General features: G+C 38.8%; 1 protein-coding gene across 9 annotated transcripts in view; it reads right to left on the reverse strand.

The window, feature by feature from the left end:
* Positions 1-25,858, reverse strand: part of EBF1 (EBF transcription factor 1) — a 269,110-nt gene that overhangs the window by 15,790 nt on the left and 227,462 nt on the right. For all 9 annotated transcript variants that reach the window (XM_032750927.3, XM_030284314.4, XM_030284316.4 and 6 more), the window contains exon 11: positions 14,927-15,015. In XM_032750927.3, coding sequence (XP_032606818.1) covers positions 14,927-15,015 — 89 coding nt within the window. The remainder of the gene's footprint in view (positions 1-14,926; positions 15,016-25,858) is intronic.

Here is a 25,858-nt window from a genome sequence, read left to right on the forward strand (position 1 = left end):
AAAGCTAATATCTAATTTATGGGGGCATTTGTCAAGAAAGATCCACTTTTCCATTACTGCTAAAAGTCTGACAGCTTTGGGTTTAGAATCAAGGACTTAGAAGCATTTAGCTAGACCTAGTGAGGGTTTTCTTTTTTTGCGTTTTGTTTCAAATGAGAATAATTTTATTTCTCTAAAAATCCCAAATGAGGAACTATTGAGAAAAGGAAAGATTATTTTAGTAATTAAATATTATACATCAGAACTATGCAGTCCATGAATCTGTAAACCAAAAAAACATAGTCCACATTTACTCTAAACTGAAGCTGATTTTCTACTGAGGGATTTTTGCTTTTTTAAGTTTTGAAACAGGTTCACAATTAAATATTTTGATCAAATCTTCCTCCTGAAGAAACTAAAGAGTGTCTACATACTCAAAAGAAGGGCTGAGCAGTAAATTCTACTGCAGCTCTGCATATCCTCATACCACTGTAGAAAAAATATTATAAGTAATATCAGAGTAACTGCGCTTTTGAAACACAAAGACTGAAATTGAAACTGAATCCACTTCTGACTGAATGTACCTCGAACACTACAGCACTTCTGCATGTTTTGTTGGAGGCCTGCATTCCCTTCAGAAGTATTTCACTAAGAACATGAAACTTTCATTTCAATTTTTAACATGATGCAAACACTTTGTGTCAAGACTTATCATGACAAACACATTTTTTGTTAGTTTTAAAAGAGATGAGGTATTTCTTCTTGTAACATCTGCTTACTTTTTATTCAGAAACTCTTGAAAAAAGAATCCACTCTGTGTCCCAAAAGGACTGTGAGTCTGGTGAGATAAAGGGTATCTAGAGTTACACTGAATTGTTCAGCTTAAGTAACTAAATTAGATAATGTTCAAGGTACTCGTTAAACCGAAATGAATTTTGTCAAGAAGAAGCTGACCACAATATATAACACTCACCAGCCACATATTGTATTATTGAGACCACCAAAGGATTTATGAACTCATGGAGGGCGTGGGGGGGAAGCTGTTCCAGCATCCTCTGAGGCATTTATCTTATGTGTTGTCTGGATATCATATCACCTTCTAATGCTCTTTAGCATTGTAATACAAGAGAGAACTCATTCATCTTCTGAGAGGGTACTTAGGGATGATGATGTCATTCATACTTCCTTGACTCTTATGTCTGACCTCCTGCCTTTGCCTTCTAACTTCCTACTCTCATGGCTACTCGCAAGAAAAAAAACCCTCTGCAGACTCGAAATGCTCAGCATCAGACTCCAGTTCGCTTCTTCACCTTGGAAAGGTCACATTCTGAAATTTCTAGTCAAAACCACAGTCATTTGTGCTCAAACTTTCCCTTTGGTTTTCAGTTGGTGAAACAATAAATGTGATAGTTAAGTTTTAAACTTACACTTTAAATTCATGCATGCATTATAGTTTAAAAGATGAAATTGTGAACGTCTCTTTCAAATTTAAAGGCAAAACCAAGAGAAACATTTACAAGAATGCCAAAGGTCTAAAATGCCAGACATTGAGCTTGGTACACAGGAACTTCAACTTGTCCAGAACCTCCCATCTCTCCCCATCAACAGTGAGCATGGCATTATTGTATCATTTTCAGAAATTATAGCTTTATAAAGACTCATAAAAGCCATTCAAAAGATCCTCCATTTACTGTAAGACTGAGGGAACTGTGCCAGCCTAATGGGAAGTATAAAATAACAGGGCCATTTCTCTAAAAAGATATTTGTACTCACACCAAGCTGAAAACTTTTCAACAAACAAACAGAATGGTTTCCATATATTATGACTGAATAATACCAAAGAAGTGAGCACCATATAGATACCACAAAGACAAGAAGGCAAAATGGGAGAGAAAGATGATGTATCTCACTTGAGGAGCAAACAAAAAGCTTTAGTTTACCACTGCCTACAGGATGGAATTGCACTGAATCCCTGCCACTGAATTTCCATGGCAGCTTCCCAGAAAACATGTCTACAGTGGGAGCTAGAACTTTGGTCTTTCCAAGCCACTGTAGTCTCATCAGCCTCCACCCAAACTGAAAATCACAGCCTAAATGTACAGCACTAAAAACAGTCATGCATAACCTTACCACCTGCTCCACGATGAGCCAAGCTTATAAATAAAATATAGGAAGCCTCTATGAGGCAGCAGAAAGAACAAATGCTGAAGTGCAAATGGGAGCAGGCATTTAGCCATAAACATTGAGAATCGATGATTAAAACTCCTCTTAACCACAAAGGTGATAAATGCATGCGGGGAAAACACACCCTGTCCAAACAGTCTTCTTTACAAATACTGCTGACTAAAGAAGGAACAAAATTATGATGATCACCTGGAAGTCTGTCCTTGCAAGTCTCCTATCTTACACCTATTAATGTCCTGGAAATATGGTGTAGTTAAACACTAAAAGAAAAATCAGCCTCTTTTTTTAATCCACACCACTCATGCTGGTGGCCCACTCCCATAAATTATGGGCATGTAAAAACAACAGAATTAGTAGCTAACACAGATGTGTTCTTCATCTAGATACAGGGTGGCATGGAATAAACCACCATTAATATTGTTGGTTTGGAATAACTCTTTAAATAAACTGCCATTTGACAGTCTGGAAGCTCCCACCATATTATCATCAGCTGAAGCATCTGGCAAGTAATTTAGAGGGTTTTGTTGATAAAAGTTCTGGACTTGTCTGCTAATGCTGGGTCTCTAAACAAAGGGAGAAGAGTGGGTATAAGAGGGCAGATATGCAGAATTAAAATCACTCTGCTGGGACTTAAATAATCTCCTTTAGGGACTTTAGGGACAACATTGATGTCATGACTCACATCCAAGTCCCTCTGATAGCTGGAAACTTTGCTTCTCCTAAGTTCCTAGCATGTCTTGCCCCGACCCCTCTGTTTACCAGGAAAAGGCATTTACAGCCACACGCAGGAACCCTTCAGAGCTGTCAGATTTTACCTCATGAAGCCAATCTGCCTTTCATGGAGCCAGTGCAGGGCTGGTGGATATCAGTGCACTGAACCCTTGTATCTGTTCACAGCAGCTGAGAGCTGGCAGGTGTCACTCATGTTTGGGACTCACAGACACGTCCCTTCAGGAGCCAACACTGGGGCAATTCTCTGGCCTCCCCTACAGCATTTCCCACAGATTGAGGGTCTAATGACAGATCATCTCAGCCTGGAACAGCTAAACCAGGAGAGGAAACATTTTACAGCTTTAGAAAAACCTGAGGGATTTGCAGCATGGAAACACCAGTTCTCCTGCATACAGTCCTTTTATGCCATCCCATCATTCATGCTATGGTCAGTTTGTCACTGTGGCCAGTTTGTCACATCCAGTGAATCACCCAGAGACAATCTAATAGATGCATAAATGGGTAAGTCCACATAATTTAGTGACTAACAAAAAATCCTTTGTCAACTTCCTTTATGGAAATCCCTCCATCCCACCAGGTTACAGTGACTCACACTATTCCCCTCTATCTAGGCTGCAAAAAAATATATTCCTGATTTATCCATATGAGCAAACAAATGACAACATTAGACGCTTTTCTTTGATCTGACCTCAAAGGTTTGTCACAATGACCTAAAAGCACATTTTTCCTTCTCAATTTTCCTTATTCACCTACACTATTAGCCCCAGGGCAATTTTGGGTAGGAGACTCGGGCATTTATTTTTTGAAAATTATCTCCAAACTATTTGTATGAGCATCTACAGTACTTTAGAGCATATGTTCATTAGTGAGATTAAGGAGTTTTTAGATTTGGGGGATTTTATTTTTTTGGTTTTGTATATATAAGATTTTCTGATAGTCCTTCCTCTTGCTGGTATTAACATTCCTCTTTCTTGGGAGAAAAAAAAAAAGGGGGAAAAAAAGAGTTATTGCTCAAAATATTCTGACTATATTGCACTCATATCTTTTTGGGAAGTTGTAAACATTCCCTTATGGAAGAAGGTTTTGAATGATTTGAGGGGTCTTGACTTAGGTAGCCTTTCACAGAATATGGAAAAATTAACAGAGACACTGAATTCTGACACTGTCATTCGAAGATACTGCTCAGGCTGTTTTAGAAGCTTTATTCTATGGATCATATTATTGTATCCATTAGAAAAATTCCCTAGAATACTGAGGATTAAAAAGATTATCTGTGGCTTATGATTTTATGTATGGCACAATGCAGATAACAAATTATGTATTTGTAAGAGTGAAGAACTTTCCCCGGCAAATGGACAGGCTGATATCTATTTCTATAATTTGTATACACAAAGACTTTCCAAACACAGATCAAGTCATAACACTTTTAAATTGATCTCACATTAGGTCAAACTGGACTGTATTGGCTTAATTCACTTGGCTGCATTTATATCTATAGAGTAATATGCTTGGTAATGCATGGCCAAAATCCTGCTGAGGTAAATCAGATGAGCTGCATAGTAATTAAAGTATTAATTGTAGATATGTGTTTTGTCCATTTTATTTTCAGTTTGTCTTATTAATTTGCCCATATAAATATCTAAATATACCAAATCAGCTCTTTTATATTATAAAAAAACCTCGATTGTTCAATCACATTGAATTAAAGAGCCACTCATGTTTTCTTTTGATGAAGGAGGAAGAAAAAACCCAACAAACTAAACCAAACCAAACAAAAAACCCAGTCTATCATTAAGATCTGTGAAACTGTCACTTTCCTGGATTGGATGCTCCAGGTGGGAAGCCTGAGCAATCAGAAATTGAGAGTTCAGGTTACTTTTAATAGCAGGAGAAAACTGAAAAATAAGACATATTGAAATTCTGACCTACAATAATATTCCGCTCTGTTCTGTGGAGAGTGGATGCATAAAAATGTTGAAATAGAGACTGGAATAATGTTGGTGGGTTTTAGTGTTACAGTTAAAGCACTGCTCAGTCATAACCCCTACAAATGACTGCTTTCACTTCCATTTTATCATTGGCATAATTAAAAGGAGTCTCTTGAAAGGGGCATTCTCATTACAGCCAAGGACCACTTCAGACCCCATTGAAATGAAAAGACAGACCATAGATTAGGTGCAGATACAAGTGGTAATTTCTAGGGAAGCATAAAATACCAAATGTGTAACAACCATATTTTATGTGTTCAAAAGACTCACAGTATTTTATTGTACAAAGAGACTTTGGTTCAGAAAGACAACTTCAGCAAATTGGCTCCTATCAGATATTCTAAAAAAACTTCAACTTCCTTATCAGAAACAAAGTTATTTTGTTTCTTGTATTATTATTTTAATTTACAATCCTATAATTCAGGTGAAATTATCTAAAACAAGTATCAATGTTGAATAACTGTGAATTTAAGAAATTTATCCAACATTTCACAGAGGTAACACTCTATTTCTGTGTACATCTCCAGAAAGTAAAAGAAGGCACAGCATTTTACATGATCTAGGACTCTTTTTTCAGTGCTGAGGGAAAAGTATTACCATTGTCACTACACCAATATATTTTATAGAATTGCTTCGAAATACTGACTTTTCAAAATACATCAATATTTCAGTAGCATTTTTGAGCAACAAAACCTCAGCACTAATGCTAGTTTGCAGCTGAATAATTAAATAAAATCCAGATTATAAAATTATGAGTACTTTTTATTTCCTGTTTATTAAAAATACTTTTAAACACATCTCATTTGTCTGAAGTTCACATTTGAAAAAAATTAGACACCTCTATTCTGTCAAGTGTTTGGACTTCAAGATGCTATGAGCAGATGAAATTATGAATCCAATGTTATTAGTGGAGGCACTTAGGTCATCCTAAAGAACAAAATCAACAAACTTCGCCATTTCTGTATCTTGGACTGCCCAAAATATAGCAAAAAAAAAAGTGTTAAATATATGTCTCTCTGCTTTAAAATGCTTCTGGGTCTTGTTTTCATTCTCCTCTCAGCAAATGTATCATTTGTTATCTGTAGTCACAAATGTATTCCAAAATATTCTTTAAAATAAATCCAAACTGCATTTCTGTGTCTGTACAAGTAGGTTGAGATTGTGCTATTGTACTTAGAAGACATTCCAGTCCAGTTGAGTTATATCACCATAAGTTACATGATTGACTTTTACAGCAGAAAGAAAAGGTTGTACTCAAGCAACTGTTATTGCCTCAATGGAAAAAAAAAAAAAAAATCAATGAATGTAAAATGAACAAGAGATTTTGTCCAAGTTGCAGTTAATACTACTGAAGAGCTATGGATATTAAAAGGTCAACAAATAAATTAGTCCAAGTGTTATGAAATGAATGATTTGGCTTATAATTGTATTGAGTGCAAATTGTTCACTGCCTATTAGACCAGGTAATTTTTAACCATGGTGCCTCAATTACTGTTCCATGAGCAATAATACAGTTGTAAGAGCCACCGCTTCGATCGGGTGACCTGGGAGACACTCCAGGACAGCTGCCTCTGCTATGATGGATCACCGAGCCTGATCTCCAAATGGTGCCAAACCTTCCCTTCCTGGGAGGGGATCTCATAAAAGAAACATTACTGCTTGATTCATTTTACCAAAATGCTTGAGTTTTCTAGCGTCAGCAGCTGGGCAGAGATTGTGAGGCTCTGTATTTCTTAGAAGAATTACGACAAGAGGCATCCTATTGCTCCCAGCACTCTCTGCTAAATGGCATCATGATGGTTTGGAGTATGCTTTTCCTGCCACTCAGCTGGGCTGCGTTGTGAGAAATACACAGCAATCAGATTTTACATCACCACGTAAACCACCACATAACACCTAAAACTAGGCCAGAAATGGAGACTCTAGGTGAGATTATAGACATTACTTCACACTTCTGCAGTGCCTCGCGTTCAGAGATCTCAAAGCGCCGCTTTAATGGGAGCAAATTAAATTTCACAACATACTTTCTAGGAAAACACACTCTCTTCCCCATCTTCATCAGAGACAGCCTTGAAGTGTAGCTGTTTGGCTAAAATTACAGTGGGCTATGGTTAGAACCAAGGCAAGTTTTGTAGGGTGAGGTAATATCCTGTATTAGAGACACTGATCCAGGCCAGAAAATGTACAGTCAGCACACAAGGATAGGCACCCAAAACCTGTTTTATTCCAGTTATATCAGTCAGTCTAAGATACAACCACTCCTTACAAATCTTGATAGCCTTAAAAAGGGAAAAGGAATCAATCTGATTTGCTTTCATGCTATGAAGCACCACCCATGTCAGCAGCTGTGTTCCCCCATTGCTTCCTGGGGCACGGTGGTCCCTGTGAGACAGGGTTCAAAATAAGGCAATAAAGGGCTCACCAGGCTTCCTAGAGGACTGGGCCTTAAAGAATTGTAACTAGGATGTAACTACACAGATCTGCTCCCTGCTCATATATAAAATAAACTGAAGAGGTAAATGCAAATCCTGAATTATCAAATAATCTGCACAGGAGAAACCACAAAAATAAAAACCTAATTAGAATAGATTGTACCCCATACAACCAAATCCTGTGTATATTGTCACTTTACTATATGTTTGATAAATCACTACATTCAAACAGTCTGTTGGGAGGGTGGTTTTCCATTTCATCTCTCCATTGAGCAAAAAATGTGCCACATGACTGGAGTCTGAATTTCCATTTCACCAGCATGCAGTTGAACTGAATATTATTTGGCACAATGCAGTGTACAACTGAGCCACTAAATGGCTGATTTACTAAATTATTATTAGATGAGCTCGTGCTGTTCCAAGTGAAAGTGCAGTCACTGTCTCTCTTCATGGTGTGTTGAAATTGTTCTGTGTTTAAATATTCAGCATGAGGCTAATGTGAACTGATGAACTGAGACTACAAACGTTCACTTTCGATGCAGACAGGGAGACAGAGATGCAACATATCATGTGGCCTGTGGAGGTGAAGATGATTTATGTTTAAGGATGCTGCTGCCTATTTCCATTAATATAAGATATTCTTAATTAGGTTTGTGTTTGATCCAGGAGTTTGGAAATGTAGCTAGAAGCTAGAAAACAGCTCCAAAACTGAACATAGCAGTGTGGCTATGGAGGCATCAGAGCCCTGGTGAAGAGATACTTGAGCCTGGAGTCTCAATAAAGTGCATGAGCTGCCTCCACAGTTGCATTCTTTGCTCTCTTTAATATTTGAGCTGTAACTTAAAAGTATCACTGCAATTGCTACCTGAACATCAGAAATCCTTGGTATGTAAAGAACTGACCATGTTGTGTAATCCTATGACTTCCTGAGTGAGTGGATATGGGGGAAAAGGAAAATAGATATTTTTAAGAAAGGTTAAAGGGGGAAAAAACACAAAAAAAACCAACAATTTCTTTACTGCCACCTGCTGGAGTTGACAATAACCCTTTGTCCCACTGAGAGAACAAGCTCCTCGCTTGGAGGACAGTTACGGGGAGCATTTAAAATACTGTGATCCCAGACACTTACAGTAGATTAAAATTTTTTATTGGTGCTGTGTTGCCATAACAACATAAAGACAGCAGATGACTTAAGCTAAGCTTGCAAAGCAAAAGGCTGCTCATCTGGCAGTTAAAATGAATACAGTTCACTTCACAAGTTCCCCATATGGACCCTTAGTGTATGGTAATGAGGATACCATATGGTGGGAGAAAATGCACAGAGAACAATTGTGCTCCACTGGATGAGTGAAGTGAGCGGGAAGTTATGGGGAAACACAAGAGAGAGATTTGTGTGTGTGCTCGCTAACTCAAGGGTTTCTTTCAGAGGGGGGTTCTCTCTCTTCTTAATCTTCTTCTTAATATATACATGCATAGAAATGACAGAGAAACATATTGCACATTTCGTAACATCATTCATCATAAACTGTCAGCCGTGTTTGTAAATCAGCTCGGTAAGATCTTAGAAATTTGTAATTCTTAAAAGGTAAAAGTGCTAAGTTTTTAGACAAAGTGCAGGAAAATTTAAGCACTTCTGACAAGTAGAAACATTAGTGGTAATCATTTTAAAAATGCTTGCATCTTCCTGCCTGCATGTTTAGCTGTAAATAATGCCGCAATGAATAAAAGCTTTAAAAAAGAGGAGGGGAGAATGAAATGGAAAAAAATTTTTTTTTATTTTATTTCCAAAAGGATAAAAAGTAATAGATGATCAGAACCATATGCATGCCAAATTCTGCTGTAAATGTACATATGCTATCGAGCACGCTGTACTAACCAGATCCCAAACCTGGTAAGACAGCTTGCTAAAGGCTGCAAAGTCAATTTTGTACTACACATGCTTCATAAAAGATGAATATAAATGCATTAGTTAGACACGGTGAGCTAAATTAGAAGGTCAGGCAGGGCTGGAAGGGCTGAAATATCACACAACCAATGACTGTAATTACTCTTTTTTTAAGTCTATTAAGTGGTGTTGTTCTATCAAGGCTCAGGGGTATAGGACATGAAGTACAAGATAAAGTAATGTGTATTTATTACTCCCACGGGATCAATTTACTAGATATTTTCAGCTCCATGGAGCAAAATACACAAATGCAGCCTTTGTTACTTTCTTCAAACTGTGGCTTTTTCCTTCAAAACCTGCTCCTCGAAGGGACTGTGTTTACCTGTTTGGTGTCTTCCTGTCATCCTCAGTTAATTGTTGTATTTAAAACCAACAAGGATGTAGGATCCCTCCTACAGGATGCTCAAACAAGTGGTTGGAGTCGCTCAGATGGAATGTGCAGACTAGAAAATCCAATCCCAGGCATGATTTTTACCCCAAGGCAAAGCAGAGAGTGGGAGCGGAGAACGGCGCAGAGCTCCTTGTCATCATGTTAGCCCTGATCTATTAAAAGTTTTGTCATAGATTCTAAATTACACCATCTGCTCTAATCATTTGCTGAGTAAATGCTGACCCAGTTATAAAGAAAGCTCAGTGAAATGTGTGTGCACACTGCTGACCTTCAGAAAGGAAAGGGCTCCTTGCCAGCCCTGTGTTCTGGCTCTGCCCTTCAGCGAGTGGTGCCTCTGTCCCTTTGCTCTCTCCTTTCAGGCTCTGCATATTCCCAGACACTCCTCTGACATCCACCACCCCATAAGGGTGACACTTGCACAGCTACCTCACCATCTCAGGAGCTTTGTTGCTCTCTTGTTGAATATTTTCTATAGGATAAACAAAATATCAATTCCCCTAAACAAGCTCCTCAACCCACTAAGTGCTCAAATTGTTAAGAAACTTAAAAAACCCCAAGCTTTTCAGGGTTCAATACCAATCTTAACTCTGGTCTCACGTTCCTGTAAATTTTACAGTAGAATGTAGAGCCCTCCAAGCACATTCCATGACCTCCTTGCTGTACACATGAACTCCAATAGCTCCTCTTTACATGCTCCCCCTTCCTGCCCACACTCAGTATAAAAGTTTTCTAATTATTCTCTTGTTACGCTGGATGGGGGGAAAAAAAGTGTTTTCTTAGCTGAAAACTACTAATGTTGGTTAAAATATAGTATATGTTGAGTTAGTAGATGGCAGTCCTTTCTGGAATTTCCATTGGGTCTGTCTGAGCTGCATTGTCTTCATTGCTATTTTAACCCCTGCTAGCAAGCCTGGGCCAACCACCCACGTTTAGAGACAACCTTTATTTGCAATATAAACAATACCCATGTCACGACAGATAAAGGGCAGATCTGTGGGATTTCATGTGGAAAAAGACAACTGCTTTTGCCAGCCTCTGATTCCTAATAACCACATGTCTTTTATTAGTGTCCTAAACGAGGAGGTGGGCTATGTCTTGGGGGGTTTAATGAGTGACCAGGGAAAAGGAGCTGAAGGGAAGGAGGATTCTGGTTACCTGTGCTCTCAGCTCAGCAGGGAGTCCCCTGTGCACTAGAGAGAGAAGCTCCACTTTCATCTACATGAAGAGAAACCAGAAGTAAAGGTCCCTTTCAGGAGGGATAAGGGGTCTCCTAGAGAGCACTGAAGGAACAGACTGGGAGGGAGAGGACGTCAGATCACAGAGGGGGTTGGTGCAATGACTTGCTTCTCAAACACAGAGTGAACAATCTTCTGCTTAATCTAAATACAAGTGATGAGTTGTAGGAGTGGTGAAAATGGCAAATAAAATCTAGGAAATTGCATATAAAGAGGAATCGTTGTTATTAAATCATTTAGGATGGATGTGTTTCAAATCTAGCTCACAGCTGAAGCTGTTTTACAGCTCTAGCTGTGGAGTTTTAACAAAATTGCAGAATTGCAACGTGTCTGCCAGGGATTTATTTTAAGGATTGCAGGGTAGTTACATGAATGAACCTTAATAGACTCAACATGTTGCTGTGATCTGAGCTCTTTGGTGATCTCGCTGCAGTTTGTGTGCACAGGAACCAACAACACGAGTGCTTTTGTGTGCACGTGTGCAACCACTCCAGATGGAAGTGGGGCACACACACGTGCAGGGCTGTTCCCGGGTCCACAGACTGCTCCTGCAGGACAATGACAGCATTTCTCAACCTTAGCATCACAGTGCTCCTTTTCTCTTATCCCCAGAGATCTCTTGTTTCCTCTGATCTGCCTCCTGTCTGTATTAGAAAGGAAAGACTACACTGCCCAGCACACGGCTGGTACTTGATCTCACTCCAAGCTTTGGGTGCTAATCCCACCACCTCTTGTCTCTCCTGCTGGTGCCTGTGGGTGTGGGGGTGTCTCTACAGACATGCACATCTTCTTCCACTGGCTGCCTTCCCTGACCTGCTCTAGACACGAAGGGAACAGGATTGTGGCTCAAACTGGCTCCACAGCTCAGCTGCCAACATCAGCTCCCTCTCTTTTCTCCAGAAACTATATATTGCATTTCTACTTTAAACACATCAGCTGTCAATCTAGCAGTCCAAAGACCCTCATTTCCAGGTGCTCCCATTCTCCTCACTGTGGGAGGTCATTCTCTATGGGAATTTGTCTGCTGTAGCACTGGGAAAGGGAAGTTATTTTTTTTTAATTGGTCTTTTTTTTCTTTGCCTTCTTCCAGCAGGTAGTTGGAACATTTAAAAAAATTCATCCTGAGCATAAATATTAAGGATTTTTGAAAATATTGTTTTTAAACTTGTGGAGATCAAACTTCTCTAACAGCCTCAATGGTTTTAGAGATCCTGTTAACCCTTCAGCTCTGGAGGGCAGAGTATGTGCTAACACTCACTTGATGGCCTCAATAACTCTCCTTGACCACAGGGATAAGTCACAGAGCAGAATGCTCTTGACAGTCCATGGGAAGGGAAGCATGCCCTTATGAACACAAAAATTATTACCACTTATACTTCTGGAAAGATCTCTGATTCATCAGTAATGTTTCAATGGAACAATGGCCACAAACCCTAGCAGCAATTAGAGAAATATGATTTGTTTTATTTATTTAATGCAAAGGCACAAGCCTTTTCATGAACAGAAAGTGATGATGTGCTGTCAAGACAAAGGGGGAAATGGAAGGAAGGATTTTGGAGCTCTGAGCACTGCTCTCCTCTCTTCTGTTCCTCTGGAACATTTGCCCTTTCTGCCCGTGGTTCCACTGTGGGAGCCATATGGCTTCCAACACTCCTCTAAGTAGCCACTGAGAATTGTCTGCAGTGGATGAGTGCCAAAGCCCTTCCTGGTTTAATGACATGGGGAAGAGCACTGTGCAGTGCTCACCAGCACACGTCCTTGATGCTGATCCTGGAGACAGCAAGTGATGCTGGGAATTGAACCATCAGTGCCTCAAACACAGAAGTCGACATGTGCCAACCCCTGCTGCATTCAGCCTCTGTGTGTGGCATATTAATGAGACTTGAACTTGAGGTCCAACCTTCAAGCTTGCACAGAAGGAATTATCCTAAGACCAAAAAAAAAGTCCGCTCTTCATCTTGTTTTTTTTTTAAGCTTGCACAGTGTTACCAGTTTCTTTGCTGAATTTGTCCAACCCTTAAGAAATGACCCTTTTTTTAGTCCATCACATCTTACCTCTGCAGATATAACCATAATTTCCCTTGATTTAAAGATTTGAAAAATTAGTTTAGAAGGTACTCCAAAGAAACACATGAAGCCAAGAGGGTAGAGGAGGGGACAGAGGACTAAGTGCTAACCCTCACTCTCATACCTTATCCATAAATACCTGATAAATTTCAGTCAGGATATGGAGCTAGAAGAAGCTTCCTTCTGCCTGCAGGAATGTGTGGTACCAGTCTCAGACCAAATGAGAAAGAGGAGGGTGCTCATCCTGGAGGCTGCATTCCCACATTTCAACACCAGCACAAAGAGGCATTGCTGAGGACTCCCTCAGTGCCCCAGGAGCCAAAAAGAAGCCTAATTCCTGTTCCACCACAACCCCATGCCACATAACTCAGTTTGGAATTGCCCAGTTTTATTTTACTTTAATTTCCTGATTTAAATAAAATATATGGCCATCTACTAGCCAGCTGGAATATTTGGTTTAGGGAAGTTTTGCAGCAAGTTTTGGGCCTTGCAAATGCCTGGTGCATAGGGAAGGCTGGCTTCTTCTTTTCTGAGAAACTATTTTTCTCCAGAAGCATTTTTGGCAGCAGAGGCAGGATAGAGGTGAAAAAAAAAAAAAAAAAAAAAAAGCCCCTACAGAAGGATGCTCTCTTTCTTTGGAAAGGGTTGCACCTCTGGAGTGAAACTTGACAAGCCATGAAAGCTGTGTCCTGCTGAAAGTCTGTCCAAACATTAGGGAAAGGGACAGCTTGCAGAGGGTGAACAGAGCCAATGGTAAATGTAACTCTCCAGGACAGCATGTTTCTCTGGTGGGAAGAGGGAAGGACAACACATCAGTGACCCCAAAACCACAGCCTGCAGGCTTCCTAGGCAAAGATAAAAGACAGAACAAGCCTGTAAAAAAAGTCACATACTGACTTTTATTTCTTTCAATGAATTAAACAAATTAAGTTCCAGTGTTCAGGAAATCTTTCCACCTTTCAAACACTTTAGAAATTTAACTAATCAAAGCCTACAACAATCCCTGAAGAAAGCTTGTGGACAGCACAGGGAGCTACAGAAGAAAGGTTACAAGTATTGCCCAGTCACAAAGGCTATACTCGATGTAAATTAACTGAACAATTCATTTGTCTGTGCCTCAGGTCTGCAAATTCACATTTTCTTTTCCACAGGGAGTGTTCTGACTCCCCAGCTCAGTAACAGGAGATAAAACATGTGGTGGCAGCTGGCCTCAGACAGAGACTCCAGATCATCACCATTGCTCAGAGCTCCTATGGACACCAGCAACACTTAAATCCCCCACCTTGTACTGCAGTATACCACAAAAGTCACGGCAAATTCTTGCAAGGTAGTAAAACCAGATCTGAGTGCAATCCCATGTTTTCCCAGTACAATAAACCTATCTGAAAAATGCTGTCTTTCTCCCAGCTTTTACTTGACAGAAATCAACAAGAAAACCTCACTAATTTTCATGGGAACAAACATCACTTCAGTACACAATGCTCTAATTAAATCAGCAATCCTGAAATAAAACAGTATATAATCATTATTACCCTAAATCAATACATGATGCAGCAGCAATGGAGTCACATCCAATTAACTTGATTTTATCAATGGTGAAGTTCTCAAAATTATGCTGGCAAAGTGCTACTGATATCAAAACCAAAAAGCATCATTATTCCATGAAAACACTGCTCAGGTCCCAAAATGGTAACCAAAAAATATGTTCATTGTTACGTATTTTAGAACATAGAGAAAGATTTGTGTTTAAGAAAGGCCAGAGCTGTTTGAGTTGGCTGTGATTGAGAAGACAACAGATTTCTCCTAAAGCTCCAGTTGCTGACTGAGCTTTCTTGGAAAATGTCTCTGTTTCAGCTTATCTGGGTTGGGTACCAAACCAGGACCATCATATTTACAGAGCCTTGCACTTTCAGACAAAACCATGCAGTAACCATCTTTACCATATTTAACAGAACAATAAACTTTGTGCTGACCTTTGGCAAGCGTTCGGGGTCACCGGGGTGCCGGGGGATAACCTTCTGTAACCTTTGGAAACCATAGTCAATGGTGGGTTCGTTCAGAGCTGAAACAACAACAAACAACAGCGTGAGGTGACAAAGGCAGAGCAGGGGCTCAGGGGACAACAGGCAAAGGCACCGTGGGACCACGGCAAAACCCCCTTTGAACTCAGAACTGACTCAAGGCTTGGTCCAAACACTGCTTGAGGTTGGTCCTTTGACTTCCATGCAAACCTTCCCACTTCAACTCCTCCAGCAAAGCTGCTGGAAGAATTGGGGATGTTGCGTCCATCTTCCAAACAGGAAGCAATTATTGTCTCTGAAAGGTACAATGAAATCTATTTGATAAATACTTTACATCTCGTGTTTCATGTTGGGTTTTTCATATTATGAGTAAGGTGATTGGAAAGCAAAAGTAGCTCCTATTCCAGTGCCTTTCTTGTTCCAAATTTCATTATACATTTAATATGCTCCATGTGCAATGTTCACAAATAATTTTGTTGTAAAATACAGGCAATTGTCTTGGCAGAGGTCTTAATTTTTACTCATCGACACTGACTTCAGCAGCTTAGGCTCCAATCAACACTAAACTGATCCAGGAGACTTAATAATTAAAAAAAAAAAAAAATCAGTGTTTTTAGTTCATCTTTCCCTAGTCCTTGTCCCATAAAATGGAGGTGAGAAATGGTGAAAGTGGAGCACTTTAATCTTCATGAAAATGCTGGTCTGTCTGCATTAATGGAAGCTCTGATTGTGTCAAGCCTTTAAGCACATGCTTATCTGTAAGCACATACTTAAACCCATTTGCTTTCAGCAAAGCAAATTTGAGCATATTATGTTTTTTATATGATTGCCTATAATTACAGGGGACTGCACTGAATGACCTTCTAGCTATATTTCCAGTCATATGATCACTTTAAAACTCAGATGTTAGTGAGACTTCAACATGTGCTTAGAATTTCCTAAGTGCTTTGGTGAACTGGAACAGTCAAGTGTTCTTGAGCATCTCTAAATAACAGCACATCTTGACTCTCCCATACCAATAGAGATGTGGAAATATTCCACAACAATTTGTTCGAATTTTTTGAGTAAAATGGAAAAAAAAAATATCCATTTGAATGTGGATTTTTGTATTTTCAGTCTTTTTTTTTGGAGGAAGAAAAATCTATATTTTTTAAATTTTTGAGTCACTTTGAAGTTTTTCTTCTCTTGTCTTAGCTCATTAATAGCAAAAAATTTTATTTCTTGCACAAAGTCTTACTAATTTATGAATATATCATGTACCTTCATGAGGATCATTATGAACTTTTTTATGTGGTTAGAATGACAATATTCGAACCCTGCAAAAAGATTTATCATTAAACTCCATCTCTCAGCCTCAACATGACTTAACCTGTCCATATTTCCATGTTTTAAGTGAACATTTTTCCATACTCCTAAAGATCTTCATGTTATCATGAAACAATATCTAATCCCTGGCTTGTTTGTAATTAATTGGCATTCCATAAGAAGCCGACAAAAAAAAAATCCCTTTAAATTACTGTTACTTTCAAACCACATTTCTCCAGCAGATTGTCCAGCTGGCAAGCAAAGGGTCAAATTTTCATCCCCTCCTGGACCTTTGGCATATCCCATCTCCATAAGCAAATCCAGCAATTCTGCTGCAGCCTGAGGCAGAGGAAGGTGATGTGAGGGATGCAGACCTACCCACCATGGTGAAACACAAATGTGATGGGACTGCTTGGAGAGGCACGTGGTCCAGCAGGACCTCAGCATTCCTCTAACATCAGAAAGGAACCTTCTGACCACATCCTGAAATTAGTCTTGCTGTACTGTGGTAACACCAGCCTAGAAATCCCTCTGGATTTTACATTCTGAGCTTTTTACTACCCCAGAGGTCATGACATCTCTCCAGTCTCCTTGTTTGTTTGGGGTTTTGTCAGGTATTTCCTTTCATCAGGAATATCTGAATGTGATATTTTATTTCTATTCAGGTCATTATATGGAAGGAGTGAGCATAAAGATTTTCCCTTGCTTGGGCCCCTTTCGATTTTGGGATGGTTGGGCCTTTTTTTCCTACATTTCCTTTCACACCCTGGACCACGCTGACCCCTCTGCTGTGGAGTTTTGCAGAAAATATCACAATTCCTTGGTTTGGAACCCCCGGCTTCCTTACCTCTGAGTTTACTTATAAGACTATTTAATTTAAATATTTTTCAAATAAATTAATTGACTGCTATTTATATTTACTATAAAAAATAGCTGTTCTCTGAGAAGATTAAAAAACCCCAAAACCCTACAGTTTAAATTTACATTTCTTTTGCAAATAAGTTCAAAGATTTTAGTGTGGTTCTGCCAAATGTGTTTTTCCTCTAATTCAGTCTAGTTTATGGCCATTTTCCCTTTAGATCCTCTGGGAAAATAGTTGCTAAATTCTGCAATATTATAAATGGAGGCCAGTTCTGAAATCCCCCCAGAGTTAGCAGTCATTTTCTCATATCTTCCTACACGTTCAACACATTTGAATTCCACAGAGTATTTCCTCTGAGTATTTTCTGAACTAAATGGCCAAAAAAAAAAATGTTAACTTTATGGTCCAATCTCAGAAGGCACCGACCATACTGTGAGAGACAGTGAAAACTTTCTGCTTCAAACATCTTCAGCTTTTCTTTAGTGGTGGGGAGAGGCTGCACACAGCAATCTGCAGGATTGGGTCCTAAACTGCTATTGTTAAATACCACTCATTATTCTATTACCCTTCAACCTTTCAATCTTACATAAAATTGAAAAAAAAAAAAAAAAGAAGAAAAAAGAGAAAAAGGGATCTTTAGCTGCCTGGACATCTGACAATGGATTGGACAATTGCAGCCCTCCGTTCCTTGTCCATTTACAACCCAAATGTAATTAATCATCTCTCAATGAAAGAGATCTGTTCACATATCTAACCCCACCCTCAGCATTAAACCAGACCAGTTGTGCGTCAGGAGGTGGAAAAACTCCAGAAAAGGGGAATATTCTCATCTCCAAGCACGGCAGAAGAGCTGTACAAGGTTGGACAGCACCTCCCTGCCAGGCTTTCCTCTGCCCCACTACGTGTGGCTGGTCTCTGCTGCTGAAGTCCACCCACAATAAGGCATTTCCCAGTCCTTTAATTCAAATACCAGTTTTCTTTCCATGACTGGAAAAAAAAAATCAATCAGAAATACAAACTCTCTATTTGTGTTCTTGACATCCCTACATTAAAAACAAGCTAACACATATAGTACTTAAAATGCATTCCCATTACCTTATATTTTAAAAGTACCATTGAAAGTACTACTAACTTTAAAAAACTGTACTAAATTCAAATAGGTCCCAAGGCTAATGGAAGCAATTTGTATACCAACCCAAACTGACTGGCCCACTTTTCAAAATACAGGTATGATAATCTTGTGGTTTTAAAAGGACATTTAAATTGAAAGACTGTGAATTTAGTACATAATTATACCAATAGAACCCTTTAACTTGTCAACTTGTAAATCTAAAAGGCTATCAATCATTTCTAAAGAGGAAATAAACCTTAAAATTCTTTGATTGACAGTGCTTATTTTTTATGTGGAAAAAAAAAAAAGGAGTAAAGTGGCCAGAAATCCATTTACAAAAGTACATTGTTTTACATAGGTGAGTAAAAAGCCAATAATTACACCTCCAAAAGACATATAAATCAAGGTAAGTACTTTTCCCTCACTTACATATTTTAAGTTGCAGTAAACTTCAGGTAACTTTTTATTAAAATACTTTTCCAAATGCAAAGCTTATTGAAGCCATTAATAGAGTAGCATTTTCATTTAAGCTAATATAATCATTTTTGCAAATACAAGATTTAAGCCATTTTTCTCCTTCCAAACAATAAACTTTCAGCCTGTCTCTTGTGTGAATTAACTAAAATTACACCCAGGTGTACAAAATCTGTCTATCTATCCTAGTGTATGAGTTAAGGCACAATATTTATTATTCTTACCATTTTATGAATTACTTCTTAAACCCTTGAGGAAGAACTTTCTTTCAAATTAGACTCTAACAGAATAAGCCATGAAGCTCCTTATGCAGCAAGTCTAAAGCCATAACTCATAAAATCTAAGGCTTTTAATCATGAAAATGCACAATGTCTGTAGAAATAGGGATGTGTACATTACAGTCATCTTTTCAAAGTCCAGCTTATGTTTTCAACAAAAATGCTGCTCATGCCTCTGAGAAAAAAATGTTTCCATCATAACCATAATTTCAAATTCCGCACAAATAATTTTAATAACCACATGCAGACAATCCACCATCTTTAAAAGTCTCTCTTTTTTTAACTAGTCAGTGGAGGGCTTTTTTTAATATTTCATATAATGAATTCCTACTGTGTCAATAAAGCTTTGGTTGTTAATTGAATGACTGTCTGATATATCTCAGAGAGGAATTTTTTTTCTGGCCATGCTTCCAACTCCCAGCAGAATGATCGACACTTAATATCAGCAATTAAAAGGACCTGTTCAAATATCATATGGAATTCGTAGCTTGGGGTAGTGTAGGAGAGCTCTTCACCAAGGAAAACTCATTCAGCAAATGCAGAGAGTAATTGAATTAGACACATTTTAACATTATTATTCAAAGAAAAATAAACACACACTACATAGAAGCATTATGGAAATATTTCAGAATGTAAAACATATCCAGTTAATTTGTTTCCCATGCAGTCATGGTTTCATTTACTCCTTTTATTTTTCAGTCCTTGTTTCTTTTTCATTCTGTTTGACCCAAAACCAATGAGAAAGCAGCACTTAGACCTATGAACTTCCCATTTGCTTTTCCAGTGGAAAAGGCTGCAAGGACAGGGAAGGGACTCTGAAGGCTCAAATAACGCCAAAAAAAAAGACTGAAGGCTACAAAGACGTTTGCCTCAGGCCCATAGGTCTGACCGTCCCTGTCTCAGAGGAGAAATCTGGCCTTGATTTTTTTTAAGTTAAACACTCAGGGAAAGGCTGAACGTGGGAATTAAATATCCCACAGTGTCTGCTCCCATGGAGCACCAGAAAGTCACTGAACAGTGTAATGGAAGAAGATGCTTTAGACTCTTCCTCTGTCCCTTCAAAAATTTATTTTCTAAATTTGGCTCTACAACAAAATTAGACAGCTGATGACAGGTTCTGAATTGCAGTGTCAAAGAGGTGGTCAGGCTTTGGGGTCTACCCAGTTGTTTTGGGTTTTTTCTTCCTGTCCAATGAGAGAACTTGTCAGAATATGAATAAAAGGTGACTCTGTGACCAACACACAAAAAGTTTTGTGTCTCAACACCTCACAGCCACAATAGACTTCTGCTGCATGCCCTGACCCTAACAAAATAAAAGACTGACTGCAGAAGATGGGAATAGGACAGAACAGACCATAATAATGTCAAACTCCAGATACCAAGGTCCTGCAGTACAGGAGTGCTAGTGGATGATGCTATAAAACAATATTTTGACACCAAACCCAACAACTCTTATGCACAGTGGCCTCTTTCTGCCTGCAAAGACAGTGACAAAAGCCCACTTCAAAACCCCGTCACCAAATGAGAAAAAGTCTGTTCAGCAAATCTCCCTGCAAAGACTTTTCCTTTGCTAATTAAAGCTCCTTAAATGAAAACATGCAAGCATTTGAGCTATTGGTTGTTGGTGTTGTGAATTTGTCTTGCTTTTTCTAAAGTTTTCTTTCCACTGACTTTCCCTGGAGTGTTTATTCCCACGAGAAGTGGAAAATGGAAGTGGGTGGGACAGCAGAGCCTGCGCAGAAAGGTCTGGGCTAGAAAGGCCCTTCCAGTGCTCACCCAGAATTTCCTTGGGTTTCTGGTCTTGGTATTTAAATATGCTTCTGTGCATTGAAATTCCATTTCTAAAATCGAACTGTGACATCATGACATTTTTTTTTAAATTATAAATAAATATATCCAAAATGTAATTCCTACATTTTATTGCCACATAATGCCCCAATAGACAAGGAAAATGGAGAGCTGAGTCAAATGATAAACTCAACACAAAGTTCTCCTGAGCTCCCCAGGGACTGCTCTTTACTTGAACTAAAGATGCAATAGGCCAGTGTTGGAGGCAGCTCCACCACGTTCATCAGTGTTTTTACAGACAGGATAGATAGCATGATATTTTCTTCCTGAAAACAATTTTTTCCAGGAACTTAGAACCAGAGGAGCAATTCCCTTCTCACCCAGCCCACTCTGCAGCCAGTGGAAGTGCTGAAGATGCCAGGAATACATGTCTTGAGTCCCATATTTTTATGGAAGTTACCGAATGTGATTATGAGATCTGTCTAGCAGGAATTATGTGTTGGTTTCTCCAAACACATCAACTCTGAAAGTTCACTCGTAGAAACCTGCAATCTGGCTTGGGGGGAAAAAAAAGTCAAACAATTTGTGAGCTTCATGGTTTCTTCCTCCTCTGACTGCACTGACCTCTTGTCTAATGGGGAAGATTCAGCCTTAAGGGAGTCTAAAACAGAATCCAGTTTCAGGCACTGGAATTTAAACATCCCAATTTCACAACAGGCTGGTGGAATTCACTGGGGATGTGCCTAGAGAGGGCCAGAAGGAAATTAATGCATGTTGGTTATTTCATCTGGCTGTCCAGGTTAATTGATGCAACTTTGGCAGTCATTATAAAAAGGGGAAAAATAGCATTTATATGTGAATATTTTCCAGTTTTTCAGACACATTCTGGAGGTGCATGTGAGCAGGCAGCAAAAAATTCACTGAAAAGGGCTGGTTCTCAATGGCTTGTCCCCACATTTAAATAAATAAATATATGTGCACACATAAACAACAAGCACAGAAATGCATCCAAGACAAGATTTACAATAATGGGTGTGTAAGGCTAGTTATAAGATCTATATTTAGACCTACTTTAAAACATTTTAAAAATAAAGACACTGCATTTATTTTTATACTCTTGGCTCAGAAACAGATGCAGAGATGTACCATACAGAGCGTGGGAGATGCTAAACTGTCACCTCATGTAACCTTTTCTTTCATTCTGTATTCTGCATATTTTCAACATTTTTTCCTTTGCATGCACTTTTCAAATTCCACAGTGTAGGTGCAGACACCTTTAAAATCGTCCTAGGGATAATTTCAGATAACATACAGGTAGTTTTTTTTCTTTTTTCACCCTTCACAGAGTCCTTTGGAGTAGACAGTATTAAAAACCATTGTTGAAACTTGTTTGTATGCAGAAATATCTCCTTTTGATATTGCCTCTCTCACTCTTAACCTTGTTATTTCTCATCATCTCTTCAGATTATTTAAAAAAATTATTACCAGGGGATGCATAAATGAAAAACTGAGTGTCCTGTGTGATTTCCTATCAGAAGCTTTTTAGCCTAAATTTGGCTGTTTCTCAGAATTGTAGACTTCTGACTTGCAAGCGCACTATGGTCAGAGCAAAAAAAGGAACCTTCAAGAGAGAAAATTGGAAAACCACCAGCTATCACATCCAAAAGCTCTGAAAATGAGATTCACAGGGAAATACAAGTGGAGTTGAATCATAAAAATGAGATGAATTATGCCTAGCTGTAATGAATATTATAGGTGTGGTGCTCTTGGAAGGGTCTGACCTGCTGTGAGGTTTAATTTAGGTCTTTAATCCCTGTCCATAACTAATTTAAAATCCCTTGAGAAAACAATAGTTTTCACACACCTTTATTTTTAAATACTAGCTTTGACAGTAAGGCTACTCACCCAAAAGCAAAAGGACCTTTTTGACTACACTTTGGCTGATGCAGCAAATTGTTTAAGATTGAAACAGTTGACTTTGTTGTTTTCTAGTTCGTAACATTTAAATAGAAATGTATAATTTGAGAGCTTTTAGTAGTCTCTGATTTCAGCAGCAGATGTATCACCTGCTTCCATGACTGTTCAGGGTTTGGGGTTTCTTTTCTGCAAAAATGTTGACAATAAATGTTATCAAGGGTAAAAAAAAAAAAAAAAAAAAATCATCCCAGCCTGTCTGATAAACATGTTTCCCTGCCCTCACACCCCAGTGAGCACTGTGACACTATACTTTTATCATCTAGTGTGTGCTCAGAATGAGCTTAGAACAGCAATTGCCAGGAATAGGCAGGCGATAAACTGCATTGATTTAACACATCTTGTTTTCAATCATGCTCGGATTTTCTGAGCACGCATTTTTCCTGTACTTCAGCTTGTAGCTTTTATCTGACGAGCTGATCCCTTTTCACTGGAAAATGAAAAGGTCGCACAATAAGACACGGTTTACTGGAACTTGAGCATGCACCAGGGAAAGTATTTTAGATAAATACTGTCAGACATAGTGGAGCTGAATTTCAACAACACAATTGCTAAACAACAATACTTATTACTCTCTAGAACAAGCCTACAAGCAACTTATGGCTTACAGCAGGGGAGATCTCAGAGTTAGGCTCAGTAGTTAAAGAACCCTTATTAAAGCTTGTTTAAAGATGCAGCGTTGCTTTTGCCTTACATGCACTAACCAGCCCTACATAGAAAACCACACCACCACACCAATTACTTTTCTTTTTTTTTTTTTTTTTTTTTTTTTTTTTTTTTTTTTTTGGCAGAAAGGTGATTGACTACATGCTTGATTTAATTTAATCAAATGGAGCACTGGGTGCTGGTAAAAAATAAAATTATCCAAATGTGAAAGTAATTTAACTGAAACTAATTCATTAACCAAGGTGAGTCACTGAGGAGGTCAGTAAATAAGCAAGGAGTAATATGGCATGAACCATTCACCAAAGACCAATGTACAGTAGGCTCAGAAGAACAATTCTTCTGAGCCTATATATAATTCTTCCCTCTGATAAATAATTCTAATATTCCAATAAATAATTCTTCCCTCTGAATGATTACAGTGATCCTGACCAATACAGGACTGGAAGCAAAATATCCTCACTTTTTCCTATCAGAAGGGGCAAAGAAAATTTCGAAGTTATTTTTACTACACTGATTATACCCAAGAAAAAAGATACCACCTATTCTTCATGGAAGATGCAATACAAAAGTCCCAAAACCAAAGCTGCATCCCCACAAACCTCCTGCCCATTTCTCAGCAATGTCAGTGCACGATTGGTGTGAAATATTTATGTTTTCCTTGCTTCTCCTGAGTGTGCTTATTACTCATTTAGGTTCAGCACAAACTCATCCTAGATTCCCTTTGTCCAAGATCCTGAACCAGTTTCAAGCAGAACCATTCTGGCAAATTTTCTGAAACTGCACTGGCACTGGCTGAAGTTTAGCTAGTCTACTGCATATACACATCAGAGAGCCAAGCCTCCAGCTCTAGCCAGAACCATCCATCTTTTGAATATTCCACTCACATTGTAAGTCTTACAGGAAAAAATATCATAAATATTATTTACGTTACATTTTTAAATTATAATTTTAAAAAGGCAAGTCACAAGCAAAGGAACAGTACTCAAGAAAAGCATAAAGTAAAATCCAACTGCGCATGCAATGCCACCTCACATTTAGCTCCATGAGCCTCACTGCAAGAGAACTCACAAGAGCATTGATTTCTCCTTGTCACCTGGCAAAGTTTTTGGGGTTTTTTTTCTAGAGGAGTAAGTTGAAAATCCATGCTGCATTTTAGGGTTACCTCATGCAGCACAGGCAGAATTCTGATATGTCTTCTCCATTAAGTGCTCATAATCCCAAGAATGAAAGAAACTCATTTCTTCCCAGGGTGCCTGTTAACTGGGAAACTCACCTTAATTGAATGCACAGCTCAGTTAAGCATCTTCACACCCGCAGACCATTAGTGCCCCTTGGGCAGCTCTGCCAGGCCCTCCCTGCCCAGGGCTCAGCAAAGGAGGGGATGGGATGGAGCTGATGAGCAAACACCGTCAAGGGTTGGTGCTCCTGACAAAATGAGGGCTATGGGGCTGGACTGGTTTTGGCTAAATTGTCAGCGTTAGGTCACCTTGCCAGCCAGTTACAAAGGGATCAACAAATCCTACAGCTCTGCTCCCAAACACGAGCTCAGCACCCCTGAACACGCCACAGAGAGATCACTGGTTTGGAATCTGGAGTCTCACAGGCAGAAGGGAAGAGGAAGCAAAAATAATTGCTTATATCACTCCCTTCTCATCTTGCCTCTCTTCCACCCTCCCAATTTACCTTCAGAATATATTCGGTAAACCAGTGAAAGTGATTATGGAAATTAAAACATCCGAGGTGCAACCATTTGCCTACAAAGCTGATCTCACAAAAAGAAGCTGTAAAAGAAAAGGAAGTGATAAACCAGCCTGAAACTCACTGTCCTGTTATGAAACTCTCCCAATATTTCATTTACAACAGGAATGGACTTTGGTTCTTCAGTGGTCACTGCTGAGTTTGAGATACACAGTAAAACATCTGAGCTGGCTGACAGCACCCCAGAGCAGTAACCACATCCCTGTGCTTGAACTAGATTATTTTTTCCAAAATTGGAAATATTAACATTTCCCTAATTAACACAGAGGTGGAATACACAGATTAAAGATTGTGAAATGATCAGTAAATAGAATGAAAGAGGTAAAGTTATGATGGGTAACGAGATATGATCACATAGGTTTATAATCATGCACTAGTACTTATTTCCTAATTTTCTAGATATTATTGGCAGCCTATAGGAAAATTCAGATCTCAGCTCTGAAGTTATCAATAAAATACCTTCCAAGCAGCATAGTATTGCTATTTTCTCTTGTATAAAACAAATACCTGCTTTCCATCCAATTCAAAACAAAAGCAAACCTCCTGTAATGGATTACATTATTCTGCACAGTATTTTTTTTTTTCTAGTAGATTTCATAAGAACTGTTGTCATAAAAAATTGCCACCAAAATCTATGTGTATTGTATTAATACGCCTCAAAGTTCAAT

The sequence above is a fragment of the Taeniopygia guttata genome, chromosome 13 (genome assembly GCF_048771995.1).
Source record: "Taeniopygia guttata chromosome 13, bTaeGut7.mat, whole genome shotgun sequence".
Taxonomy (NCBI): domain Eukaryota; kingdom Metazoa; phylum Chordata; class Aves; order Passeriformes; family Estrildidae; genus Taeniopygia; species Taeniopygia guttata.